This window comes from Pongo pygmaeus, chromosome 3 (assembly GCF_028885625.2).
Source record: "Pongo pygmaeus isolate AG05252 chromosome 3, NHGRI_mPonPyg2-v2.0_pri, whole genome shotgun sequence".
Classification (NCBI taxonomy): domain Eukaryota; kingdom Metazoa; phylum Chordata; class Mammalia; order Primates; family Hominidae; genus Pongo; species Pongo pygmaeus.
In genome coordinates, this window is record NC_072376.2 from 12,444,521 (window position 1) to 12,470,420 (window position 25,900).

Consider the following 25,900-nt stretch of genomic DNA (forward strand, 5'->3'; position numbering starts at 1 on the left):
CTGTGGTGTTCAGCCACACATTTGGGCTTGGTGGAATGAAGATGGAATCCCAGTGCTGGAGAAGTCCAAAGGCTACTGACCCCCAGAAGAGTGCACACTCCAGAGGTGGCTTTCGTCTCAAGATGGCACCATGCTGCAGCAGCTTGGCTCACAAGGGGTGGGTGGGGAGTGAGGAATGCACACCTTGTGCTAGTAATCTGGAGCAAGGCAGCTGTGTGAATTCCTAGGAGCTCTCCAAACTAGAGTCAGGGCTTGCAAGAACTGTGGGATTCTCCTGCAGTAAGGAATGTAGATGTTTGTGGTGGCAATGGGGACTAGTAGGAATCTTCTGCTTACCTTTTCCCCACAAGGGGAAGTTTCTCCTGTCTCTGGAGCAATCTGATCTGGACAGGGGAGATGGAGCTGCAGAGGCTGGGTGTCTCCACACTGCCTTTCTGGGCTTCCAATCACCAAATGCCAGGTGTCTCTATTCACTCATCTTGCTAAAGCCATCTTGCTAAAGTCCATAAGTGTATTTATTAATCTCAACAACCAGACACAGCAAAACAAATAAATTTTTTTTTTAATTTGAAGATGGCAGAGAATAAGATTAAGATCTAGGTTGGCAGGTTCCCATCACTCCTTAAAGACTCTCTGTCTCAACCTTTCAGCAAATTTACAATGGCTAGCTTAATACACATAGCAGATTCTCAAAAATGTTCAATGAAAGAATGGCCCTACCCAACACATAATATAAGAACTATCAATCTCTGGTAGGGTGGGGTAGGGGAGAACAGAAATAAGATGGTAATAAGGAAATTTTCTAATAAATATTTTCTCCAGGAAAGTTTCACAGAACATGAATTTTAGCTCTACTAATTTGCAATTTGTGATAAATCAAGTTGAAGCTATCTATGCTCAGTACTTTTAGAAGGCCATTATGATTAATAAACTAATTCATAGTTACTGGGCACTTACTATGCAAAAGACCACAAGCACAGTGCTTTTCACACAATATCTCATTTAATCCTTAAATCAGCTTTATCCAACATAAACTATTACCCTGATTTCCAGATGCAGGAAACTGAGGCATAAAAACGTAAAGTAACTTGTATGATGTCACACTGCTCTTGAATGAAGAAATTGGGCTTGTAAGCAAAGTCTGTCTAAATCCAAAGTTCTATGACCTCATTATTTCATTTAATACTTAAATAGTAAAACAAAATAACACTAATTAGCATCTGATAGCCTTTAAAAATAGAACACGGAATAATTCATTTTAATAACTGTACATTTTTAAGAATTATATATTGAAATAGTTAACGTACCAGTTGCCAATCATTCTTTCATTTCATTAAAAGAAATCTCTTCCTCTATTTGCCATTTCATTAACCTACTCTAGTTACTCTGGATAGTTAACCATAAAATTTAACTTTTAATAAAAATAAGTCCATAATCAGAATATCCTCTATCCTCAGCCCAAATTTCTGAAGGTTTAATATATTTTAATAAAAAGCAAACAATCCTGTAACTTGTATGGAAATGTGTATTCACCCTCTCTTTTTCTCTCCCTCCTTCTACTAACTTTAACTAAAAGCTGGCTACTGCTATCAGTATTTCCACAGCCTACACATTTCTTTTCAACATATGCATTCTATCTAAGTTGTAAAGAAAGGGACACAATGATAAATTTTAAAACTACATTTAGGAAGAAGATCACTATGTTTATGTAATGAGTATAATAATCCAGCTCCATATGTCTTTCCATCACATCTCTTGCTTTGCCTTTAACCAGTGTGAAAAATCTTTCTTAATTTTATTGCTTTTTAATATAATTACATCCCCCCAAAAGAAAATAAGTACATACTACTATACCATACCAATATAACATTAATTTGGAAATAGAAATTAAAATATATTCAGGAGACTTAGGGTTAAAGCCCTAATAGGCTTAACTGCAGAAGGATCTTTCATTACATGATCACATGAAATTCGGCCAGTGACAGATTATGTAGTAAATAATATTCAGGAAAATATTTATATATAATCTCTTTATCTTACATATATAACATTCTGTGTGACTGCATACACTAATATATAATCTCATACTGAAAGAGTGTATTATAAATACATACAAAGGGGTTATAGCTATGCCAAAGGTAAAAAAAAAAAAAAAAAAAACCTCTTGTCTTTTATGCTATTAAATCTCCAACATAACACTGTATTAATTTCTTGCATAAATTCAAATAACTTGTACAAATATTTGTTTTTAAAACCTGGGCATGCCACCACCAGTCCAGTCCAATAGCCCATCTACTCTAACAGCCTGTTTTGGACAGTGACCAATGATGGGTGCCTCACAGGATAGCATACACATAACATAATGTATATAATTATGTACCACTACACATTATCCCTAGTGGTAGTTAGATTATATCCTGAAAAAAATTAAAACAAATCATAACCCCTCTCCCACAAACACTCTATAATTTCTCATAAGGTAATGCGAAACCTCCAATAAAGCACATACTTAACCATAATATAAGCCAATGCTTTGTATGACAACCAAAATGAGAAGCTGAACCCAGAAACAGAACTTAAGCTCATCAAAACATGATTTGTCACAGGGATTTTCAATGAACTGAAAAGCATCTGATTCGCTCAATTAAAAAGAATCGTGTGCAAAACAGATGAGCAAAATTTAACTGAAGCTTTTAAAAAAGCAAACTACAATTTCTCCCCAAGCCATAACATTTTATGATATGTAATACCATTTTCCAGAGCATATGATAATATGATAATGCCTGTATTTTTAACTCCTCAGAGAAATGACATTCACACCTGTGTCATCATGGTTTTAAATTAAGCTTGAACTTATTAAATGCTCATCTAGTGTGCAAAGCCACATAATGCAGAAATCTTGGTTTGGTCTTTCAGGAAGCACTGCTTCCTAAACAATTACAGAGGAAAAAAAATGTACTACATTTTTAAAGACCTTTGGAAAAGATAATTCTCTTGGTAATGTATGTAGGTATTGATTTAACAACTCTTGTTGTCAGGAAATAATACCTGACCTAAATCCTCCATGGTAAAATCTGAAATCATTTTCTCTTTTTCTGATCTCAAATAAGTTAGAAAACAATGAATCATATATTTCACATACACTCATGTGTTGCATAACAATGTTTCTATCAACGACGGGCTACATATATGATGGTGGTCCCATAAGATTATAATGGAGCTTTTATACCGTATTTTTACTGTACCTTTTCTATGCTTAGACACATAAATACTCACCATTGTGTTATAACTGCCTACAGTATGGTAACATGCTATACAAGTTTGTAGCCTAGGAGCAATAGGCTGTGCCATATAGCTTAGGTGTGTAGTTGGCCATACCATATAGGTTTGTGTAAATACACTCTATGTGATGGTAAATATTAAGCGTCAACTTGATTGGCGTGAAGGATGCAAAGTATTGTTCCTGCGTGTGTCAGTGAGGGTGTTGCCAAAGGAGATTAACATTTGAGTCAGTGGACTGGGAGAGGCAGACCCACCCTCAATCTGGGTGGGCACTCTCTAATCAACTGCCAGCATGGCTAGAATAAAGCAGATTTGCTGAGTCTTCCGGCCTCCATCCTTCTCCTGTGCTGGATGCTTCCTGCGCTCGAACATGAAACTCGAAGTTCTGTGGCTTTTGGACTGTTGGACTTACACTGGTGGTTTGCCAGGGCCTCTCAGGTCTTCAGCCACAGACTGAAGGCTGCACTGTTGGCTTCCCTACTTTTGAGGTTTTGGGACTCGGACTGATCCACTACTGGTTTCCTTGCACTTCAACTTGCAGATGGCCTATCGTGGGACTTTACCTTGTGATCATGTGAGTCAATTCTCCTTAATAAACTCCCTTTCATATATACATCTATCCTATTAGTTCTGCCCCTCTAGAGAACCCTAATATATACTCTATAATGTTCATACAATGAAACTGCCTAACAATACATTTCTTAGAACATATCCTGTTGTTAAACAACACATGACTGTATTTGAAAACCTTTATTAATGTCTCTTTTTCTAAGTCACTGCATTGCAGAACTAGGAACCAAAAAACAGTCATGTACTGAGTTGTTTTATAATTTTTCTCTGCTATCTATCATTTGAGACAGTCTCAAAATTACTAACAAACCTGTAATTTTTACCAAGAACCACTCTTCTCTCTAGTACACTCTTTCTCAAAAAAAAAAAAAATTATATTTCAGAAAAAAACCAAAAATTTAGAAGAGGAAGTTTATAAGAGACAGGAGCAAGAAACAATGCATATAAAATTCCAATGTAGACACTTCTTTCTTCCCTAAAATAGGGGATCATTTAATGAAATGCATCGCTCAAAACCTCTGGGACAGAGCTGAAACTGCAATGCAATATCATAAAATCTGCAGCTGTGTTGCTGTTCTTAATAATCCATGCTGCTTTCTTAGACCACAGGAAGCCAAAACACACACTGTCAGAACTAAACTTACCTTCACAGGAATTGACCAAAGCAGCGGAGCAGTTATGATAGACCACGCATCAAAACAGTTATTGAAAAGATTGTACACACTCTTAGGAATTTTCTACTTAAATAATTTGCTCACTCCAGAAAAACTGTTTCCAAATATCGAATCTTTCTTTGTAGGAATTAAAACTACAGAATAGGCAAATGTCTCAATAAGTCCTCTGTTTGGGCTGCCATAACAAATGGCATAGACTATGGCCTAAACCACAAACATTATTTCTAAAACTTCTGGTAACTAAAGTCCAAGATCAAGGTACTGATGGATTCAGCATCCAGTGAGGGCATTCTTCCTGGTTCGCAGACAGCCACCTTCTTGCCTATCCTCACATGGCAGAAAGAATTATCTCTCTCATGTCTCTTATGAAGGCATTAATCCCATTCTCTTTTTTAATTAAATAGAGACAAGGGTCTCACTATGTTGGCCAGGTTTGTTCCAAACTCCTGGCCTCAAGCAATCCCCCTGCCTTGGCCTCCCAAAGTGCTGGGACTACAAGCATTAGCCACTGCGCCCTGCCAGATGTCATTCTTAAAGGCTCCACTCTCATGACCTAATTACCTCCCAAAACTCCACCTCCAGACACCATCATTTTGGGGATTAGGTCTTCGACATATAAATTGGGGATGGTGGGGGGACACAAACATTCTGTCCACAACAGCAAGTAAACTGTACCATACATAAATAAGCAGTAATAACTTACTTTTATTGCCTACCAAGGCAACCAGTGGCTGAGTTTCTGACTCCTCGCTCACTTTCTTCACCACAGTATACCAATCTTCCAAATTCTCAAAGCTTTGATAATTTGTAATATCATATACCAAGAGGACTCCCTGTCACAAAAGAGTTACAAAATATCTGTAATGTATTATTTGGTGAAAAAATCTTAATGAATATTTGAGTAATGCTTCAGATATGTCAAAATGGGTATAAAAATACAAATGTGTAGTGTTTTATATATAAACTTCCATTTAAATTGCTTACTAGCAGATTGATAATACTGAATGTTTTCATTCAAGATAAATCCAGCAACTAAGATGCAATGCAAGCTAAAACATAATTTTATCAAAATTGTAAGTGGTCTTCCAATAAGATATCTGGAATATGCTTGGTAAGTTACAGTAAATATAAGAAAATAATATCAAAGAAGTAGAAAAGGCTACAACATCTACAATCCTACCTCTCACTTTCATGAGGTCAAACATTTAAACCTTTCAATAAATAGTCATCTGCTGCTACTCTTTTTTAAATATTTTCAAAAACAAAGATTCCATGATATCCCTTGATAGACAATTTAAGTGTTTAACACAATTTTCTTTAAATGAAATGTCAATTTCCTCTTTTAGTCCACTGTGCATTTGGAGAACTTGAGAGTATCTTTCTTAAACTAACCCTTCATATACTTGAAGAGAGTTAAGTAACTCCTTTACCATCTCCTTTCCAGAGTAAACAAACTCAGTTCCTTAAACTTGCCTCAAAGGGCTATTTTTCCATCCCTTTAATCATAGTTGTTGATTCTTCCCAGGACACACTACATATAGTTTTTTGACATCCTCTTTAAAATGAGCAATGTAAAACTTGACATAATACTGTAATAAGAGTCTGACCAATGCCAAATACAACAGAAGGATTGCTTCCTGCCTCTTATATATCATATTCCTTTTAATTTATCTCATTATTTTGTGTGGGAAGGAGAAGTATATATGCACACAGAAATAACAGTACCACATTCTTGATTCTCATCCAGTTTGTGGTCAAACACTTAATACAAAGCTCTACATACAGTATAAGCCTGGACCCTAATGGCATTTATGTCGACTTCTTAGGTTATAACAGTAGTAATCAACTACTTTTGTGCACCTACTGTATACCAGACACATGTCAAGGTCTTCTCATTAATCCTCACACCAATCATGAAAGGCCAGTATTATTATTCACATTTTAAACAATAAACACAGGTTAAAATAACCAAGGTCATACTGATAGGTAAGTGATGGAGCCAGGATTTGAACCAAAGACTAAATAATTAAAAACATTTGTCTGTCAACTAAACTCCAAGCACTGTGCTGGCTGGATTCCTACAGATGTAAGTTCCAAACCATAAGGAACTCACAGTCTTGCAGCAAAACTAAACACATAAACAAGTATAGAACACAGTAGTCATAACTAGTAAGACACTGGTAAATATTAATCAATTGGCTTGGGGTTCAGGGCCCAGCAGGGGTGACAGTTTGCCATAATCTTTGCCAATTTTCATGGTGTAAATGCTAGCCTGAGGTCATTTTTAAGCTATCAATGTGATACCACTGAACAGAGTTGGGGAGGTCACCATTATAAAACATTTCCACCATATAGATATAGCAGATGTAAACAACCTCGAGAACACAGATAACAGAAATACGTAGTAAAATAATTAGTGATAGAGATAAGGCATATAATAATACCTTTGTTTTAATACAATGTGTGACTTTATAGATAATTTTTCATTGTAAAAGTTTTTAATAACCGGCTCACAAAAACTGCTAAAAATTTAACAATTAACTCTCTGAAGGTAGAGCAAGCCAGCCCTAGCATACTTCTGTTATGACCTTCCAGGATTATTATTCTCTTTTATGAAACCATATTGGCCCCCAAGTTACCTAGCTTCCCTGGGTCTCAGGTTTCTTATCTCTAAAATTCGATATTTGAGTTAGATGGTCTCTAAGATCCCTTTCGCTTTAAATATTCTAAAATATGCAAAATCACTCATCTGGTTCATTTTGGTCACTTGAACATCTATTTCTGTCTGTCTTCCAAGACGCTTTGAAATAATGCCCAACACAGAATTATCTAAAACAAAGAGTATCTCACTTTTTTATTAAGAATAAAGTCCCAGAACTGATATCTGAAGAAGATTAATCTTCAATCTATTGGCCCCAACTCCAACTGCCATGGGTGATATATTATTTGTTGAAAAGAGCTCTACGCTGGAACTCAGGTTGCTGTTGGATTCCAGTCCTGGCCCCATCTGTTGATCTTGGGCAACATTTGTTACCTCACTTTTAAAATACCTGATATGCCTACATTATAAAGTAAAATAATAAAAGTACTTATTTTAAAATTAACATACCACATGCAATTGTAGATTTTTTTTGTTATCATACTAAGTGAACAAGAATCACATTTTCATGGCAACTTTGAGGTAGGTTTCAAACTCACAAATAAAGCCTAGACCTATGCCTCTTAAGACTTTTTGAACCCTTCTGATTAATATATGAAAACCTTTATCCCAACATGGGACAACACCTGAATATGGTAAAATATATGCAAATAAAACATGGCTACCATCTACTGATAATCAGTACAGGATGAGAGATATGGAACAAACATTAAAAACTGTTGCTCTAGACCACAAACTGGTAAACTATGGCCCATGGGTCAAATCTGGCCCACACTGTGTATCTGTAGAGAAACTTTTACTGAAATATAGTCACAATCATTTGTTTAAGTATTATCAATGGCTGCTTTTGTGCTACAACTGCAGAGCTGAGTGGCTACAACAGAGACAACATGGCCTGCAAAGCATAAAATATTTACTATCTAGCTCTTTTCAGGAAAAATCTGCCAATCTCTGGTCTAGACAAATGTGTCCCAACATTTTTCAGTTGGTGATTCCTAGAAATCTTCCAGGATTCACAAAAAATATAGGAGGATAAACTCCTGTTCACTCACCTAGCTATCTAGCAACACAAACATCTCCCTGTTTATATTCTCAGTACCATTTATAATGTAAAAACTATTATTTTTCCTTGTCGTTGCCAGCATAATTAGTACCACTGTGGTGAAATTCTGAGACGAAAAAGTGAGAAAACTAAAAATATTAAAATATAAAAGGAATTATAGGACCTTCACTTTCAGTTCTGACATGTAAAAAAAAAAAACATGAAAGTCATCACTCCTGACCTTACAATAAGAAAAAGGCAGAACAAACTGAAAAATCAGTGACTTTTCTTACTCATCAGAAAACTGGTATTGCAAGGCAAATCATCACCCTGAAATCTGGAGAGACAAACAAATCCAAAAAGTTACAGCCAAGATCTGCCTACCTGGAGTAGCAGCCACTAGAAACAGTAATGATAATTTTGACGAACTGCTGGAGGCTGACTGAGGTTTAGCTTAAGAGTGAGGAACTCCTAGGGGCCCCCTCAGTCTCAGGGGCTACCTCCACACTTGCATAGATATACCATCAGATTCCAGATATCCCACCAGATTATCAGTAAAGAGCCAAGAAAGATCCTCTCAAGGCTCTGGCATGAAGAGAGGAAAAAAGTAACCATTGTGAAATATGCCCAGGGCATTATCCATAAAAAAGGCATACACTGCAGAATAAGTGGCTTAATCAGAACATTGTATTCCATCTGGAAAGGGAAGTTCCCAACTCCAGCCCCCTGTAGCCAGTCTGTCTCATCTAACTGGGAGGAGCAAAGAAACACTAGTGAAGGTCACAGTCCCGAAATACAAGCCCACTAAAGACTAAAACTTTATCACAAGAATATAGTATGCTTCTCCTCCCCCATACTTTACCACAACACCACCAGGGCACCAATATCTGAAAGAGCTGCAAGACAGATTTCATCTAAAGAGTTCTTGGAGACACCAAAAAAGACGGGGAGGCAAAAACAAGGATGCTAGAGGAATCAACGCCTCTGGCACCCACAGCTAAAGTAAACACTAAATGCAGCACAGTGTAAAGCCTCACACTAAAAGTCTATTTACCTGAATCTTATTACTCAGTATATCATGTCCAGCTTTCAATACAAAATTACAAGGAATTTCAAAAGGTAATTTGAAGAGAGAAAGCAAGCATCAGAACAAGACTCAGATATGAAACAGATTTTGTAATTACTAGACAGGCAATTTTAAGTAACTATGACTAATATGTTGAGGGTTCTAAAGGAAAAAGAAAACAACATGCAAGCACAGATAGGGATAATAAAACAAGGGATAATAAAAACAAAATGCTAGATATCAAAAACACTATAACAGAAATAAAGAATGCCATTGTTGGGTACATTGCTGGACATGGCACAGGAAAAAAAACCAGTGAGCTTAAAGACAGGATAATAGAAACTTCTACAACTGAAATGCAAAAAGAAAAAAACAACGAATAAAACAGAACATTAAAGAACAGACGGACAGTCCCAAGTGGTGCATCATACGCATAGCTGAAATATCAGAAGAAGAGAGAATCAAGTTTAGGAAGTATTTGAAGTAACAGTCACCAAGAAACTGCCAAAATTAATTAAACACCAAACCACATATTTAAGAATCTCGGAGAACACCAATTTGGATAAATACCACAAACTCTATACCTAGGCATATATTCAAATTGCTCAAAAGAAAAAAAAAACCAGAGAAATCTTGAAAGAAGCTAGAAGAATAGGGAAAATATCTTATCTATAAATGAAAAAGCATAAAAATTACAGAGAATACCTCATCAGAAACCACGCAAATAAGAAGAGAACAAAGTGAAATTTTAAAGTACTAACAGAAAATTAAAAAAAAAAAAACTACCTAGAATTGTATACCCATAAAAATTATCATAAGTAAAGGAGAAATAAAGATGTTCTCAGAAAAACAAAAAGTGAGAGCATTCATTGTCAGCAAACCTGCTCTGAAGGAAACATTAAAAGAGGTCCTTCAGGGAGAAGGAAAATGATATGGGTCAGAAACTAAACTCTACATAGGAAAAAAATGAGTACCATGAAAAAGCTCAAATAACCAAGGCAATCATGCACACACACACACACACACACACACACACACACACACACGCACACACACACACAAAGCTGCAGGCATCATACTACTTGATTTGAAACTATACTACAAAGCTATAGTAATTATAACAGCATGGTACCGGCAAAAAATAGACACTAACCAATGGAACATAATTAGAGTCCAGAAATGAGCCATACATGTACAGTCAAATGATTTTTCAACAACAGAGCCAGAAATACACAATGGAAAAAGGATAGCCTCTTCAATAAATGGTTTTGGGAAAACCAGATATCCACATGCAGAACAAAATTGGACCCTTATCTCACAACATATACAAAAATCAACTCGAAATTGATTAAAGATTTCAAAGTAAGAACAGAAACTACAAAATTACTACAAGAAAATTTATGGAAGAAAACTACAAAATATTGGTCTGGGCAATAATTTTTTGAATTTGACTCCAAAACCACAGACAACAAAAGCAACAGGAAAAGGGGAAAACTAAAAAGCTTCTGTGCAGCGAAGGAGGAAAAAATTAACAGAGTGCAGAGACAACCTACAAATTAAAATATTTTCAAGTCATACATCCAATAAGCAGTTAACATCCAAAATATACGAGGAACTCAAACAACTCCATAGCAAAACAAAAAACTAAATTTAAAAATTGGCAAGAGACCCGTAAAGACATTACTCAGAAGACAAATGGCTAACAGATATATTTTTTTAAATGCTGAACATCATCAGAGAAATGCAAATTAAAAGCAAAATAAATTATCCTCTTATACCTGTCAGAATGGCTATTATCAAAAAGATGAAAGATAACAAGTATCAGTGAGGATATAGAGAAAAGGGACCTCTGTACACTCTCAGTGAAAATGTAAATAAGAATAGCCATTATGGGAAACTGTATGGAGGTTCCTCAAAAAAACTAAGAATATGATCCAGCAATCCTGCTTCTGTGTATTTACCCAAAGATTTGAAATCAGTTTGTCAAAGAGGTTTTTGCACTCCCATGTTTGTTGCAGCACTGTCACAATAGCCAAGCTATGTAATCAACCTAAGTGTCCATCAGCAGATGAATGGATAAAGAAAATGATGTATATATGCATAATGGAATACCATAAGCCTAAAAAAAGGAAAAGTCTCTCATTTGCAACAGCATGGATGGAATTGGAAAACATTAAGCTAAGTGAAATGAGCCAGGCACAAAAAGACAAATGTTGCATGTTCTCACTTATGTGAAATCTGAAGTAATCAAACTCAGAGAAGTAGGGAGTAACTGGTGGTTGCAGAGGCTAGGGGTTGGGGGAAATGGGGAAATAGTCAAAGGGTACAAAATCTCAGGAGATATAAAGATTTTTTTGAGAACTATTGCACAGTGTGGTTAAAACAGTTAATAATTACATATCATACATTTCAAAATTGCTAAAAGAGTAAATTTCAAATGTTCTCAACATAAAAAATTATACGTACTTGAGATAATGAATATGTTAATTGGCTTGAATTAATTATTTCACATTGTATTCATAAATCATAACATCACTCTGTACTCCATAAATATAACTGATTATAAACTTCCAGTTTACAATAAAATTTAACATTTTTTAAATAAAATCATACAGAATGAAAAAAAAAGAGTGAGTGAGTATCAGAAAAGGAAAAAATGAAGATAACATAATATCAATCATTTTTCTTATTGTTAATTGATATAAAATAAAACTGTTTAAAGTAATAATAATGTACTCGATGATTATAGCATATAGATAAGTGAGATGAATGACAGCCATGCCATAAGGGACAAAAAGGATGAACTGAGAATATTCTGAGGGACTTGCACTACACATGAAGCAATACAGTGTCATTTAACACTAAACTTAGTTAAAAATGTATATTGCAAACTCTAGATCACTAAAAAAATTCTGAAGTATGATTGATATGCTAAAACAGGAGAGAAAATACTCAAATAAAACCAGAGAAAGCAGAAAAAGAAGGGATAAGAAACAAAGAACATGTGCAAAGAACAGAAAACGAACATGACAGATGTTAACCCAGCTATATCAATAACCACTTTGTATGTGAATTTAAAACACAAATTAAAAGACATATTGTCAAAGGAGATGAGAAAACAAGACTTGACTATATATTGCCTACAGAAAATTGACCTTACATATAAAGACACAAACAGGTTAATAGTCAAGGGATAGAAAAATACCATGAAAACATTAATGAAAAGAAAGCTGGAGTAGCTATATAATTTGAGACAAAGTGGACCTCAGAATAAGGAAAATTATCAAGTTGAAAAACTGGCATAATAAGTCTGTCCTCCAAGAAGACATAACAATCCTCTCTATATATGCACCTAATAACAGGGCATCAAAATATATGAGGGCAAAACTGACAGAACTGCAAGGAGTCCCAAATCTGCAGATCCCCCTAGAGTTGAAGACTTTTTTCATTAAGCAAACAGAAAATCAGTAAGGGTATAGTTGATCTGAACAACACTAACAATCAACTTCATCTAATTGACATTTATAGACTACTGTATTCATTAGAATACGCACTATTCCCTAGCTCTCATGGTACATTCACCAAGATAAACTACATTCTGAGCCATAAAATATACCTTAATATGTTTGCAAAAACAGAAATCACACAAACCACATTCTCAAACTATAACCAGAAATCAGTAACAGTAAAATAGCTTTAAAAACTCAAAGTATGTGAAGATTAAACAACATATTCTAAATAACACAAGCATCAAAGAAGTCTCAAAAATAATTTTAAAATAGTTTGAACCAAAAAAAAAATATGCAACCTACCAAAACTTGTAGAATACAGCAAAAGCAGTGCTTAGGGAAAGTGTTTAGCATTGAATGCATATATTAGAAAAGCAAAAAAATCAATAATCTAAGCTTCCACTGTAGGAAACTAGAGGAAGAAGACTAATTTCAGTCTAAAGCGAGCAGAAGAAAGTAATTAAAAATTAGGGAAGAAATCACTGAAATTAAAGAAGAAAACAACAGAGAAAATCAACAAAGCCAAAAGCTGTTTTTTTTTTAAAAAAAAGATCAATAAAATTGACAAACCTCTAGTCAGGCTAACCAAAAACAAAGGGAGGGAGAGAGAAGACACATATTAACAACATTAATTAATATGGGTCTTCACTACCGATCCCATAGACATTAAAAAGATAATATAAACAACTTTGTGACCACAAATTTGACAATATAAATAAAATGGACCAAATCTTTAAAAGACACACATTACCAAAACTATTGACTCTCAGGGCCTCTACTCACCAGCCTCAAAGCCAGACCTCTAAGTACTCACCTCTTCAGGAGCCATAATACAAGCACCCTCAAATCCCTAAGTTTCTGACCACATCAATCAATCCAGAACTCTTCTGACCCCTTCCAGAAAACTACTGGAATCTTCCAAGCCATAAGAAAGTCCAACTTCCTCAAACATGGAATACATCTTGCAATCTACTTGGGAACTCCTAGATCTAATTTTCTTGGCAATCTTACGGTCATCTAAATCCATCGCCATGTCTCATGTCCCAGATAACTTTTGTTATCAACCACATATCTGACATTTATCTCTCTCCTATGTCTTCATGTCTTCATCCCCATACCATCCTTTCCTTCCACTTCCCAATTTACCTTCCAGCTGCTGTTCTTCTTCCCAAATCTTTTACATGACCTTTGGAAACCAGATTTCAAGTTTAATAAATCCCTCTTCAACAATAGTTTCCTTCATTTTATGCCTTAACTGCCTTCCTCCAACTTCAGTTCCGAGAAAATACTACCATCCGTAGTATTTTGTAAACTTCAAGATTTTTAGTAAATATTATATAATGTTAGTTTATATAGGTACTTTGTTTTCATCTATTTCACTTACTACCATATCTAATAAGCATGATGAGTGAGTAAATCAAATGGATACCATTTTCAAGGTAATAATCAACAGCAATTTTTTTTTTTAAGAGATGGGGTCTTGCTCTGTTCCCCAGGCTGGAATGCAGTCATGGCTCACTGCAGCCTCAAACTCCTGGGCTCAAATAATCCTCCCATCTCAGCCTCTCTAGTATCTAGAACTACAGCCATGTACCACAGTGCCCAGCTTATTTTTTAAATTTTTTGTAGAGAAAGGGTCTCACTATGTTGCTTAGGCTGGTCTCATGCTCCTGACTTCAAGCAGTTGTCCTGCCTTGGCCCTCTAAAGCACTGAGATTACAGGAATGACCCACTGGCCTGGACTTGACAGAAGTTTTGAAAGAACAAACACTGGTGCCTACCAAGTAACAGTCTTGTAAAGCATTGCATAGATATAGTTCTTCAGTGTAACACATGCTAAACACAGTACACACACTATTTAACCTTCTCAAAAAATGAAAGGTTCTCCCATTCCCAAAATGCAGGTTATTTGTTTTCTCTCTGATATGCAACACAAATAATCTGCTTTAGTTATTTAGTTATATATAGAAATGAATTAAATCATACAGATTATATAATAGCCATAACAACATACATCTTGCTTTATAAGTATAACCTGTAAGAAACACTAACACAAAGAAAGTCTACAAACATAATCAGTTATAAGTTGGCAAATATCCAACTAAAAAACTTACAGTAAAAGAGAGAAGAAGGTCTCGGAGAGTCCAGTTTTGAGATGCACTCTCTCCCTAGCTGTCATGTAGGCACCAAATCCTTTTGTTGGTACTTAAAAAGTAGGTTCATCTGTGTGGGGCCACTGGCACACAATAGTAGTTATGTTCTACCTCACAAGTGACTACACTTCATTGAGTTTATGCTCAGTGGGTCAGTGTTTGCAAACCACTTAGATTCCAGGACAGAAAGAGCTACAAAAATGAAACATCCAGTCCTTCTCTGAGGTTTGTTATTAGCCTCTGTTAGCCACAGGTTACAGGGCACTAAACACTATGTACTGTGTGTTTGCTCCTAACCACTATGAAAAATCGCCTATAACATCTTTCTAAAGACTCCTAGAAATTTTTAAGTTAATTTAAAATCTGGGAATTTAACTGGGACATATTTCAATTCTTAGAACTAGTTCTTGTCAAAATACCTCACTAATTCTTTTTGGGGTGTCAATTCAATTTAGTTTTCACCAACACTTTCAACAGGCTATTGCTAACATTTAATGTTGCTGGGGGTAAAGGGAGTGAAGAGGGTAAAATAATCAGTTTTATTTGGATCCAAGTTAACTCCCAGCCTACATATAAGCTTCTAAGCAGATGTTAAGAAATGCTTTAAAGAAACACATTGACTAGTTTAATGACCCAGACATGTATAATTCTTTCTATACACAATACAGAAGTTAGAGAACCTAAAACAAAACCCTAAATAACACATTAAATTGATATCCTGAAAAAGCTTGTCTCAACATTTCTGTGGAAGATTTCTGTCCTGTAGCATACCAAAATCCAAAGTATTCATGAGATAGGTAATATAAAGCATCTATAACTCCACAAGCAATATAGATCTACTTTGAAGAATAATTATATGATTATATAAAGTTATTGAGCTTATTAAAATGCTATTAGGATGTTTTTGAAAGCACTGGTTTTGAAAAGTAACATTTTCTCCAATTTATAGTAGTAAATAATGAGTCACAGCTTCTCTAGCCTGGATACAGAATTTAAAAATAGTTTAACAAAATAGACCACTAGTCAATGTACTTTATGTACTTAACATAGCATTTATTTGGAATCTCTGGAAAGCAGAAAAAAGTTATTATATTATTATCCTTTTTTTTTCTTCTTTATAAACTGAGTCTCACTCTTTCGCCCAGACTGGAGTAAAGTAGCATGATCATAGCTCACTCCAGCCCCAAACTCCTGGGCTCACGTGATCCTCCCATATCAGTTTCTCAAGTAGCCGGGACTACAGGTGCCTGCCACCATGCCCTATCATCTATTTTTGACAATTCATTTTATCATCTCAGAATTCCTAGTTTTGTCAGACAATTTCATAGGAAGATCCATGAATTTCTCAGAAATACTGTACTAAATTATTGTTCAATAAAAACACAGTACATGCTTATAAAAGTCACAGCAATCATAAAGTGTAAATGATAAAACACACCACCAAAAGAGAAAAAAGGCAATATGTACTTTCAAGATAGAAACCTTACACAACAAGTTCTAAGAACTATAACATTCACTTTCTCCCAAGAAATAAAGTACCTTAAAAAATAATGAAGACATTTTACTAAACTTATGGACTTTCAAAAAAGATGGAAATTCTTGAAATTTCTACAAATGTTCTCATTAATGTCTGCTTACTGTAGGCAGCTTTGTAATAACATAAAATATATACTGTCAAAAACAGACTTAAGGAAATGGTCACCAAATATTGTGAGTGTACTAAATGATACCGATTATATACTTTATTTTTTATTTATTTTGTTTTTTAGAGATGGAGTGTCACTTGTCATCCGGACTGAAGTGCAGTAGTGTGATCATAGCTCACAGCAACCTCAAAATCCTGGGCTCAAGTGATCCTCCCACCTGTGCCTCCCAGTTAGCTGGGATTACAGGCATGGGCCACTGCACCTAGCTGATTATACACTTTAGAATGGTTAACTTTATAATACATAAATTTCACATCAATATTAATTTTTATATAATAGTAATAAATTTTAAATAATTTAAATAAATTAGATAATAAATTTTTAAATGATTTGAAGATAGAATTAACAGAATTCAACACATGGGCATAATATTCCCCTAATTTTTAAGTGAAGAAAAATATATTAATTGAATTATATATTATTATTTACCCTGAAATGCATAAAGTCCTCCTGTTCTCCACTAACTCTGGTTACACCTATAAATCATAAAAGACTATTCTATTTGACACCAAGAGTCAAATTTCCTTAGAAGTTAGATCAAATCTTCATTTTCTTAAAATCCTATATGTAGCCTTGAAGACAGATTTTATGGAACAAAGAGAAGAGTGTTATTTTCCCATGTTATCAACCACATGAATGAAACAAGAACTGTGGCTTCCCACAAATCTCTGTCCAGCAAGTTGTCTCTAGCTTAGTATCCACTTTAATCAGTTTAAAACAGAAAAAAAATAAATAAAACAACAAAAAAGCCATACACAAAATTCTGGGAGGTACTTTTTAAGAGAAAAATGAACATGCATAAAATATCAAGTCACTTAACCACAGATGAAAATGCTATAAATGTAAACAGAAAAATTTTGCAGGAGACAAAGAACAATGTACAAAAGGTAAGAGCTTTAAGAGCCAAATCTCTGTATCAGCAATGCAAAAAATCAAAACTCTGGGGCCTTTACATGTGATTCAGAACCATATTAGCCTCTATAGCCATATTGTCCTTCTCTGAATATTTTACAAAATAAATCAGAATCTATTTTTCATCCAAAATCAAGGCAATGGTATTTGACATGAACCAAACTTTGCACAGCAGAGTGCTTAATATACTCTATCTTCATCCTATAGAATCATTTATCATGAGCAACATGGTTCCATATAACCAACTTATATTTGTCCCACTTAAAATACCAAACTCCAATAAAGAACTAGAAATTTTTACTATTACCCCTACGTCTCCAGATGATGTAGAAGATACACACTAATTAAAAGTAGAGAAAAAAAGCAAAAATAAAGAAATAGTACATCAAGTATTACATACAGAGCTCAGTAAGCACAACGTACTTAATATTCGGCTATATACCATATTCTCTACTTCATCAGATGATTACTTTCAATGGTATTACTGCATTTCTAAAGTCTGTCATTTAATCAAAAGCAATCTGCCAAATATTAAAAAGACAATTCTTCACTGAACATGCTCAGAGAGAAATGATTAACTTTTAAAGTACATTACTACCCTGTATATTTTCTATTTGTATAATAACTTTATTTAAAATCTTATAAATTATATCAATATAAGCTCATGGAGAATATAAGCTCACGTTGCCAAATTTATGTAATTATTCAGATCATTTTTCATTTTTCACTTTCGTTTTTCTTGCTCTACATGGATTTTCTTCTGAAAATACAGCATTATCATACTAAATTATTGTAAGTGTTTCACATATACACTGTCATATTTAGTTATCTGATAGAAAATACTGACATGTCTATTAAATCTGAAAAGCTATCAATATTCATTGCACAAAAAGATAGACATATAGATAGACTTTTAGTCCTTGTAACTTAAAATGAAGTTAAATTTTCATCCATGTGTTTTTCATTCAGTTTATTTGAAAGTAGTCACTATAACCAATCCAGCTAATAAATATCAAAATATTTATCACTGCATTTATTGAACTGCTAACAATAACACCTAGTAATATAAATAACATACGAAAGCTGTTCAGAGTTTTCCTGTTCCCTCACCCAAATCATTCCAAACATAATTTGGAGAGCATGAAACCAAAGAACTAGCACAAATATAAAATTATTCTCTCTACTTATCAGATAAAAAGAAAGCATGTGTGTGTGTGTGCATTTGGGAGTAGATTTGCATGTGTGCTTGTAAGTGGTATACTTTCAATATTGGAATAATCAGAAATTCATATCATACCTGTGCTCCATAGATATATTTATCCAACATTTTGCCTCCTATTGTCTGTCCTCCTATATCCCAAATTTGAAGGGTAACATTCAAGTTTCCTAGAATATAAAAATAAGAATAACCAAAAAAATTTAGTAACAATACAACAACTGACACAGTATCACAGAATACTAAGTCACAATAAGAAACTCTGAGCCCAATTTGCCCTTATGTGCAGGCTCACATATTTGGAATTGTGAAAACAATGTCAAAAGAAATCATAGTGGAGAATCTAGTTTTATCTTTTTACTCCATTTCCATGGAATCATACTTACAATCACCTTCAAAACAAAAGAAAATAAAGTAAGCTTTAATTTGTAAGCTTAAGCCTTAGAAAAATGTTTTTCTTAGAAAACAGAATGAAGCACATGTCCATGGAGCAAGAAATATACTTTAAAAATAAAAACTGAAGCTTTATATACTCAACCACCCAATCATACATATGAATTTTGTTGTAGGTTCTAAACACTATGGCTTCTAAAACTCATGGAATAATAGCAAACTATAAAAATACACCCATAATTTCAGCTCAGATTAATGAATCTTTTTATAATGTGATTGTCAGCTGCTATAGGATATGGCAAACACAGTCAAAAAATTACGTTTTCAAATTTAACCCATAAAATAGAAACGCATTTGATAGCCCTATTCAGAACAATCGTAGGATACATACCATGTATATCACTAAATATTACGATGCTTTCAAACCTGTTCAAAGTATTTCCATTTAAACAATGTATACTTCCAAGCCTTCATAAAATAATGTAACTAATCATCTTCCCCATACAAGCATTATAAAAGCATTCTAAAAGTCAATCTTTAAAAATCCTTTTGTACATTTTGTAAAATATTTGGTTGATACAAAAATTTATGAGATAAGCTATTCTCCCTTCTCAATGCAACTGATGAGTACACTTACAAAAGCCAAACTATGCTTTTTAGTTGAACACTTTAAACTATTCCCCTCATAAAATTATGCAGTTTTCTCCAGTTTCAATTAGCACTTTTTGAATGATTTGCAAATCAAAAGAAAGTAAAAGATTAGAAACTGAAAAATGATCTCACTTCAAAAAAAGATCATAAAGATATAAATTTATAAGCCAACACAAAATACTAAAATCAGAGAAAGTTAGTCATACCATTTAACTATGCAACTGAAAAGAAAAAGACATTTGATTAACCAGCAAGTTTTCTAAATTTTGGTGGATTTGTATTACAATCTTTCCATTATTTAAACGTAGGTTGTTCCATCTGCCACCGTGCAGAGGATTTCCATGAAGAACTTCCATTAGCATTAATGAGCGCTAATATTTTATCACCATCATTATTCCCACAGACACACACTTTCAACACTTACACTAATGACCAAAATGTTCTTAAAGCCCTATGAATATGAAAACCAAAATGTCACAGACTTAGATTTGTCCAGAAACTTGTACAAACCGAATTTCTTAAAAATCTAAATTTTTTGAGATTCAAGGCTGAAATAATTCTTCTATAATGCTGTCTCAAATTAAGCAGATGAGAAAGGGCTAGCCATCACTAAGAAGTACATAAAATAGTTTCAGAAACCCCTAAGCAGGCAGTAGTCTATTCATTTTACTTGCACAACTCTTTAGAGTTATTTGATTACTTCAAAAGACAGTGCTTAACAATACTTTTACAGAGTAAGATTTTAGGCAACACTTAATAAGTGCTAAAAGATGCTTAATCCCATTTTTTTCAGAGCCAATAGTCCTTATTGCTTAACCTCACATCAAGAAATATAAAGCTTTTTTCTTTAAGTTCTGATATTCAGATCCTACCTGAATTAGGTGTTGTGAACACTTTGACTGTAATTTTAGGAACATGATCTTCATTACATGTTTTCAAATTCTGACTACAATCATATCAAGACCCTAAATCATCTATCTATCCAACTGTCTCCCATCTAAGAGGTTCATATTCATGTGTTGAGGATACTTTTTAAATGCATGCCTTTCTAAATAAACCCTGTTATCAGTGTTTGCCTGTTTTCTTTAACATACAAATTCTAGTGACTCAGAAATAAAAATAGCTATGAATTACTGATAGTCCACTAATATAGAATGCTAACAAAAAATGACTATCTTTAGTTTCAACAAATGATATTTTCATATTACTTCTTATATCTAGAAATATATTTTTAACTCCACATTTTAATTTTAGGATTAACACATAAAACTAAAAACAAAATGTGGATTCCTTATTTGAGGAGCAAAATCGCATGAGGATATGATTCAAATCAATATTAATTTTCGTTTTTGCAGGCATAAACATATGAATTCTCCTAGTATATTTTCAAGATGACATACCTATAAAGCTATATAAGAATATTCAAATAATATTATAATTTTGTTTAAATCAAGAATCTATCTAATACAAATTTCTAACCAATAAAGAACATTAAGGAAATTGTCAGAAATCTAATCCCAAACACAAAACGCTGCAAAATTCCTGTTCCTCTGTAAGAAATGACATGTAACTAGGAGAAAAAATAAAATAAATGAGGTGACAAAACACAGGTAAGTTGCTTTTGGTATGAATTAAAGCCACCAAGAGGATTCAACGGTGACCTTGTAAAAGTACACTTGGTGCCTTGGTTAACCTTACTTAAAGTGCTGCATAGTCAAGATGGAACTAAAAACACAAGTCTGCCCACTTCTTGTACTAAAGACTTAGAAATCTTTTTCAAAGTAGAACGCTGTTTACTGGACTGTACCCACAAGCTTCCTGAAAGTATTTTGACTAAGGCTCTTAAGAAGCTCTATCAGCAGAATCTCTGACTAACAGATACACGATTTTAAGCAGTAAAATCTGCACAGTGGTTGCATCCAGACTATACAGCATACCGGATCATGAAATATACTAAAATGGATGAGTACTTGCAAAGTAATGATCTTGAAAACTTGCATGAAGAGAATGTAAATAGATGGACAGGAGGTTTACACCCCTAACAATCTAACTGGTCAGAGGACTTACTAGACTACTAACAAATATTAGATTCACCGACTATGCTATAAATTCAATAAAGCTACCTGTAATGTTTTATTCAGCTAATGATACATTAATCACCCTACATTTGACACTTATAATGAATTTACATTAAAGTATATAAAGGATAATTATAAACCTTGTAATTTATTCACCTCATTTCTTAATATACTTATTAATTATATAAAAACAAAATACATTAAAATATTTTTTCTTATCGAAATTTCTACCTTAAGTTTGAGTCTGTTAAGTAGCATAAAACCAACTGCCTTAAAAAAAAAATAGAAGTTTTTTTCTGGAACTTTGTCATCAAAATAAAAACTTAATTAGGAAAATTAAAATATATATTCATTAGTATACATGCCCTAATGTCATTTTTTAACCTAAGTACTGTCTAAGTCTAAAATATTATACTATAAATCTAGATTTCAAGAATATCAGATATTTTTTACAAAGTAATCAAAATTTTTAAATTGGTAGTGCTGGGCCACAGGTCAGAAATCTCATATCGCCTGTATAGAATGTCTAAAAACCAGTCTTTGTTTTTAGTATTTGAGTAGGTACTTGTTTATTTAAGCTTTTCAACTAAAAAATGAGAAATATTAAAAGTAATGAGACAAAAAGTTGGTGGTTTTTCAAATTAAGCATCAAAACAAAATAGCTAATAACGAAATACCATACTGAGATTCTCTGCGTACAACTGGCATCTGTAAAAAAAACTGCTGCAAAAATAAGCTTCCAGCATCTACATTATGTGATCTGTGTATGTATTCGGCTAGTGACTGCTGTTAAGTACTCTGAATGCAGCATAGATTATCCAAAAGAGTGAGAATAATAAAATTAAAATGACATTTTCAGTTTTGGCTACATTAAAAGAAAATACAAATGAAACAAAGTACACATATGTTTCTCCTTAAACCTCTCACTGAACAATAACCCAGTAATGGAAAAATTGGAATTCTTTTTTTTCTCAAGGGATATCTCCTAATCTATTTTTCATTGGTAGCCAAATACAAACTATCACAAAATATAACAGAGTATATTACTAAGGAGATAAAAAGAATACCTCCATTACCAAGAATTTTCATTACCTACTCTAAAACTTTCATGGGGAGTTGTCTGATAGATGGGGTGTCTGAGAGGTTAACATATTTCAATAATAATTGAAATGTATTAAACCCCTTCCCACTATATCACTCACATTTCAGTACATGAATCTGACATTACACTTGCAACCGTTTTCTCCAAATGTGCTTCCTCACAGAGGAGAGGGATGGATGGTTTATAAAGTCAATCAAGATAAACTGCTTTTAATAAAATACTTTAAACACATAATTTAACCATTGAAATTGAAAGGACAGCATTTTAAAGCCCCAATTGTTCAGAAACTAACTTAAAACATAAACCACTCTTTCTTTGTTATTATTTCCCCGTATTTCCCACAAAATGTGCTGCAACTGGCATCTAAAAAGTTTCTTTGCATGGTGAAGTGAAACATCTTGAATGCTCAAACTGTATTTTTATGAGTGCCCAGGGACCCTAAATTTTAGTGGTCTATTAAATGCCAGCAATTTCATGCTGCCTTGCATAAAACAGCATTCACATATTAGAGCACAGAAGTTCCATAGCTACATTATACTTCTGTTCCAACTTTAAACAAAAAACTAAAGCAGAGGCAAATCAAAATAATATTTTAAAAAATAATCCTTCCCAATCTTTTCACATTTTGTTAATACAATATCTGTTGACAAATGTATAGCACTTAATTTTCTAAAAGCTTTTCAGAATTTTATAAGCAACCATTGTTTATCCTCAAAAAATGTATAGTAGCCAAAAACAGGGAAGGAGTGGGAGAGTATATAAACTTTTTCTCACACCCATGGACAATATGCCTTCATGACAGATTGTGATGAAAGTTAACCTCCGTAAGATAAATTTACTGATTATATACATCTTCATGTAGAAGCAGCCCCAAAATTTTACACATTTCTTTCTTATGCCACTTATTGTTAAGATTTTTTTATAATCTTCTATGTTAAGACTTTTTAGTCTCTTACCTGGCAATGTTATCCTTCTCAAAAAGAAATCCAGTCCTATAGTTTGTTTGTACCGTTTCCCAAAAGTTTCTTGAGCAAAACACGTAGCTAAGGAGGTCTAAAAAATTGATGCACAGAATGTCAAAATTAATTCATAAAGAAATGTAATCATAAGACCACTATAAATCTTAAGCAATCTTAACATGTATACTGCAATTAATCCAACAAGCAAATTTAAGCAGTTCTAATCAGTTACAAGGAGGGGAGAGACTTAACCAGGTAAATTTCACTTGCCAGCAGCTATCGGTAGGGACAACGAACTAATGAGTTAGATCTCTTTAAATCCCCTGCTTCTCAAGATCCTTTTCCTTGCTGAAAATTAGAATTTGAGAGTTATCAACAGAAAAAAAAAAAAAACTAAAAAATAAATAAAGATCTGAATTATTTTAAAACATAATTAAAGATCTAATCTAACTTAGATCAGTTTCTGAGGTTAAATATTCTGAGGGTAGCTGGGCACTAAGCTAATAATAAGAAGCATTCATTAAAGAGGGAGAAATCTGCTTACAGAATTTTTCTTTTTCCCACAAGAAAAGCACCGTATCTAATTTGTCTTTATTTTTAAAGATGCTAATTGAAAATGACCCTAAAGAAAGACTGTGACAATATCTATCTTTTAAATAAAGAAACTGGTATTTTTAAGATTAACATAAAGCAGACAAAATGAATATTTTCCATCCAAGAACCATAATGCCAAGAAGTCACAAGCTATCATAACCAGAACAGATATACATTTATTTTTTTAATAGAAACTGAAAGTTTTAGTCAAAAACTCTGGAGTTTTCTTTTTAAAGTACCATTTCTTATCAAAGCAAAAGAATATTCTGGTAACAACTGAATAACAATAACTCAACAAATTCTTAAAACATTTTAAACGCACTATTTTTATTTATAAACTTCCTCCAAAAAAGAGAAAGGCAACTTCACTAAGCTTTTATACGCTTAAAGACAGACTCCCTACGTTAAGAGAAAATAGCCGTTTTTTATTTTAAAAGTTAAAATTACATGTCAACTCTTAAAATAATGAAAACTAAGATAAATTTCCAAGATAGCTTATTACAGTTCCTTATGACATAAGTAGTACAACAGTGCAAAAGAAAATTCGGCCAAACTTCAATTACACAGAACCATATTTTTCACACAAATGGCAATTTGGACACCATAACTCTAAATATTTTTGTGTTTAAATACCCAGCATTTGTAATAAATTTCGAAGATAATTGGCTAAGTATTTGTTGAGCACTACCATATGAAGGGTATTCTGCTAGACATCTAGAAACAAACACATTTGTTATATTTTTGACACATGTAACAATATCAAAACTGAGAGATCAGAATTGAAAAGACAGGTATTTCTTTTTACAGATTTTTGTTTCTCATTTACACTATATTATTCTACTGATCTTATCTAACTTACACCACAAAATCATATTTGAAGAGGTTCAGAATTCTAGAAAAAAATAACTATCACTACTTATACTATTACAGATATTTCTAAATATTTAATAGACTGATGGTTGAAATACTTAAAGGTCAAAGAGAAACTGAAGGCATGTGTAACATTCACATAATGTCATTTGAGATAATTTTTCACTTTAAAGAATCTCAGAGTTCAATACTTTCATGTTAAGGAATATTCAGAAAAATTCTAAGAAAGTTTCTTTTCCTGAAAAAGTGACTTCTAGATTTTGAAAGCCCTGCTTTCACACTTTTGAGGCAAACATAAAGCTAGGATTTTCAATTGGAATCGAGTATAAACTGTCAAAAATACAGGTTACTGGGAACATACAGAGTATTAAAGTAAGTTCTTACTATATCATCTCCCGATACCTTGAGATAAAAATTGAACAGAGAATCAATTGAATCAGTGGGGGTCGCTTTCTCTTCAATTA

General features: G+C 33.5%; 1 protein-coding gene across 9 annotated transcripts in view; it reads right to left on the reverse strand.

Moving 5' to 3' along the window:
* The window catches only part of RAB28 (RAB28, member RAS oncogene family), a 172,945-nt gene that overhangs the window by 144,039 nt on the left and 3,006 nt on the right, over positions 1-25,900 (reverse strand). For all 9 annotated transcript variants that reach the window (XR_008502038.2, XR_008502035.2, XR_008502037.2 and 6 more), the window contains exons 2-4: positions 23,970-24,066; positions 18,871-18,959; positions 5,230-5,359 (exon numbers count right to left, since the gene is read on the reverse strand). Coding sequence is in view for 4 of the 9 variants with exons in the window: in XM_054484622.2 (XP_054340597.1) it covers positions 5,230-5,359; positions 18,871-18,959; positions 23,970-24,066 (316 nt within the window). In the remaining 5 variants the exon portion in view is untranslated. The remainder of the gene's footprint in view (positions 1-5,229; positions 5,360-18,870; positions 18,960-23,969; positions 24,067-25,900) is intronic.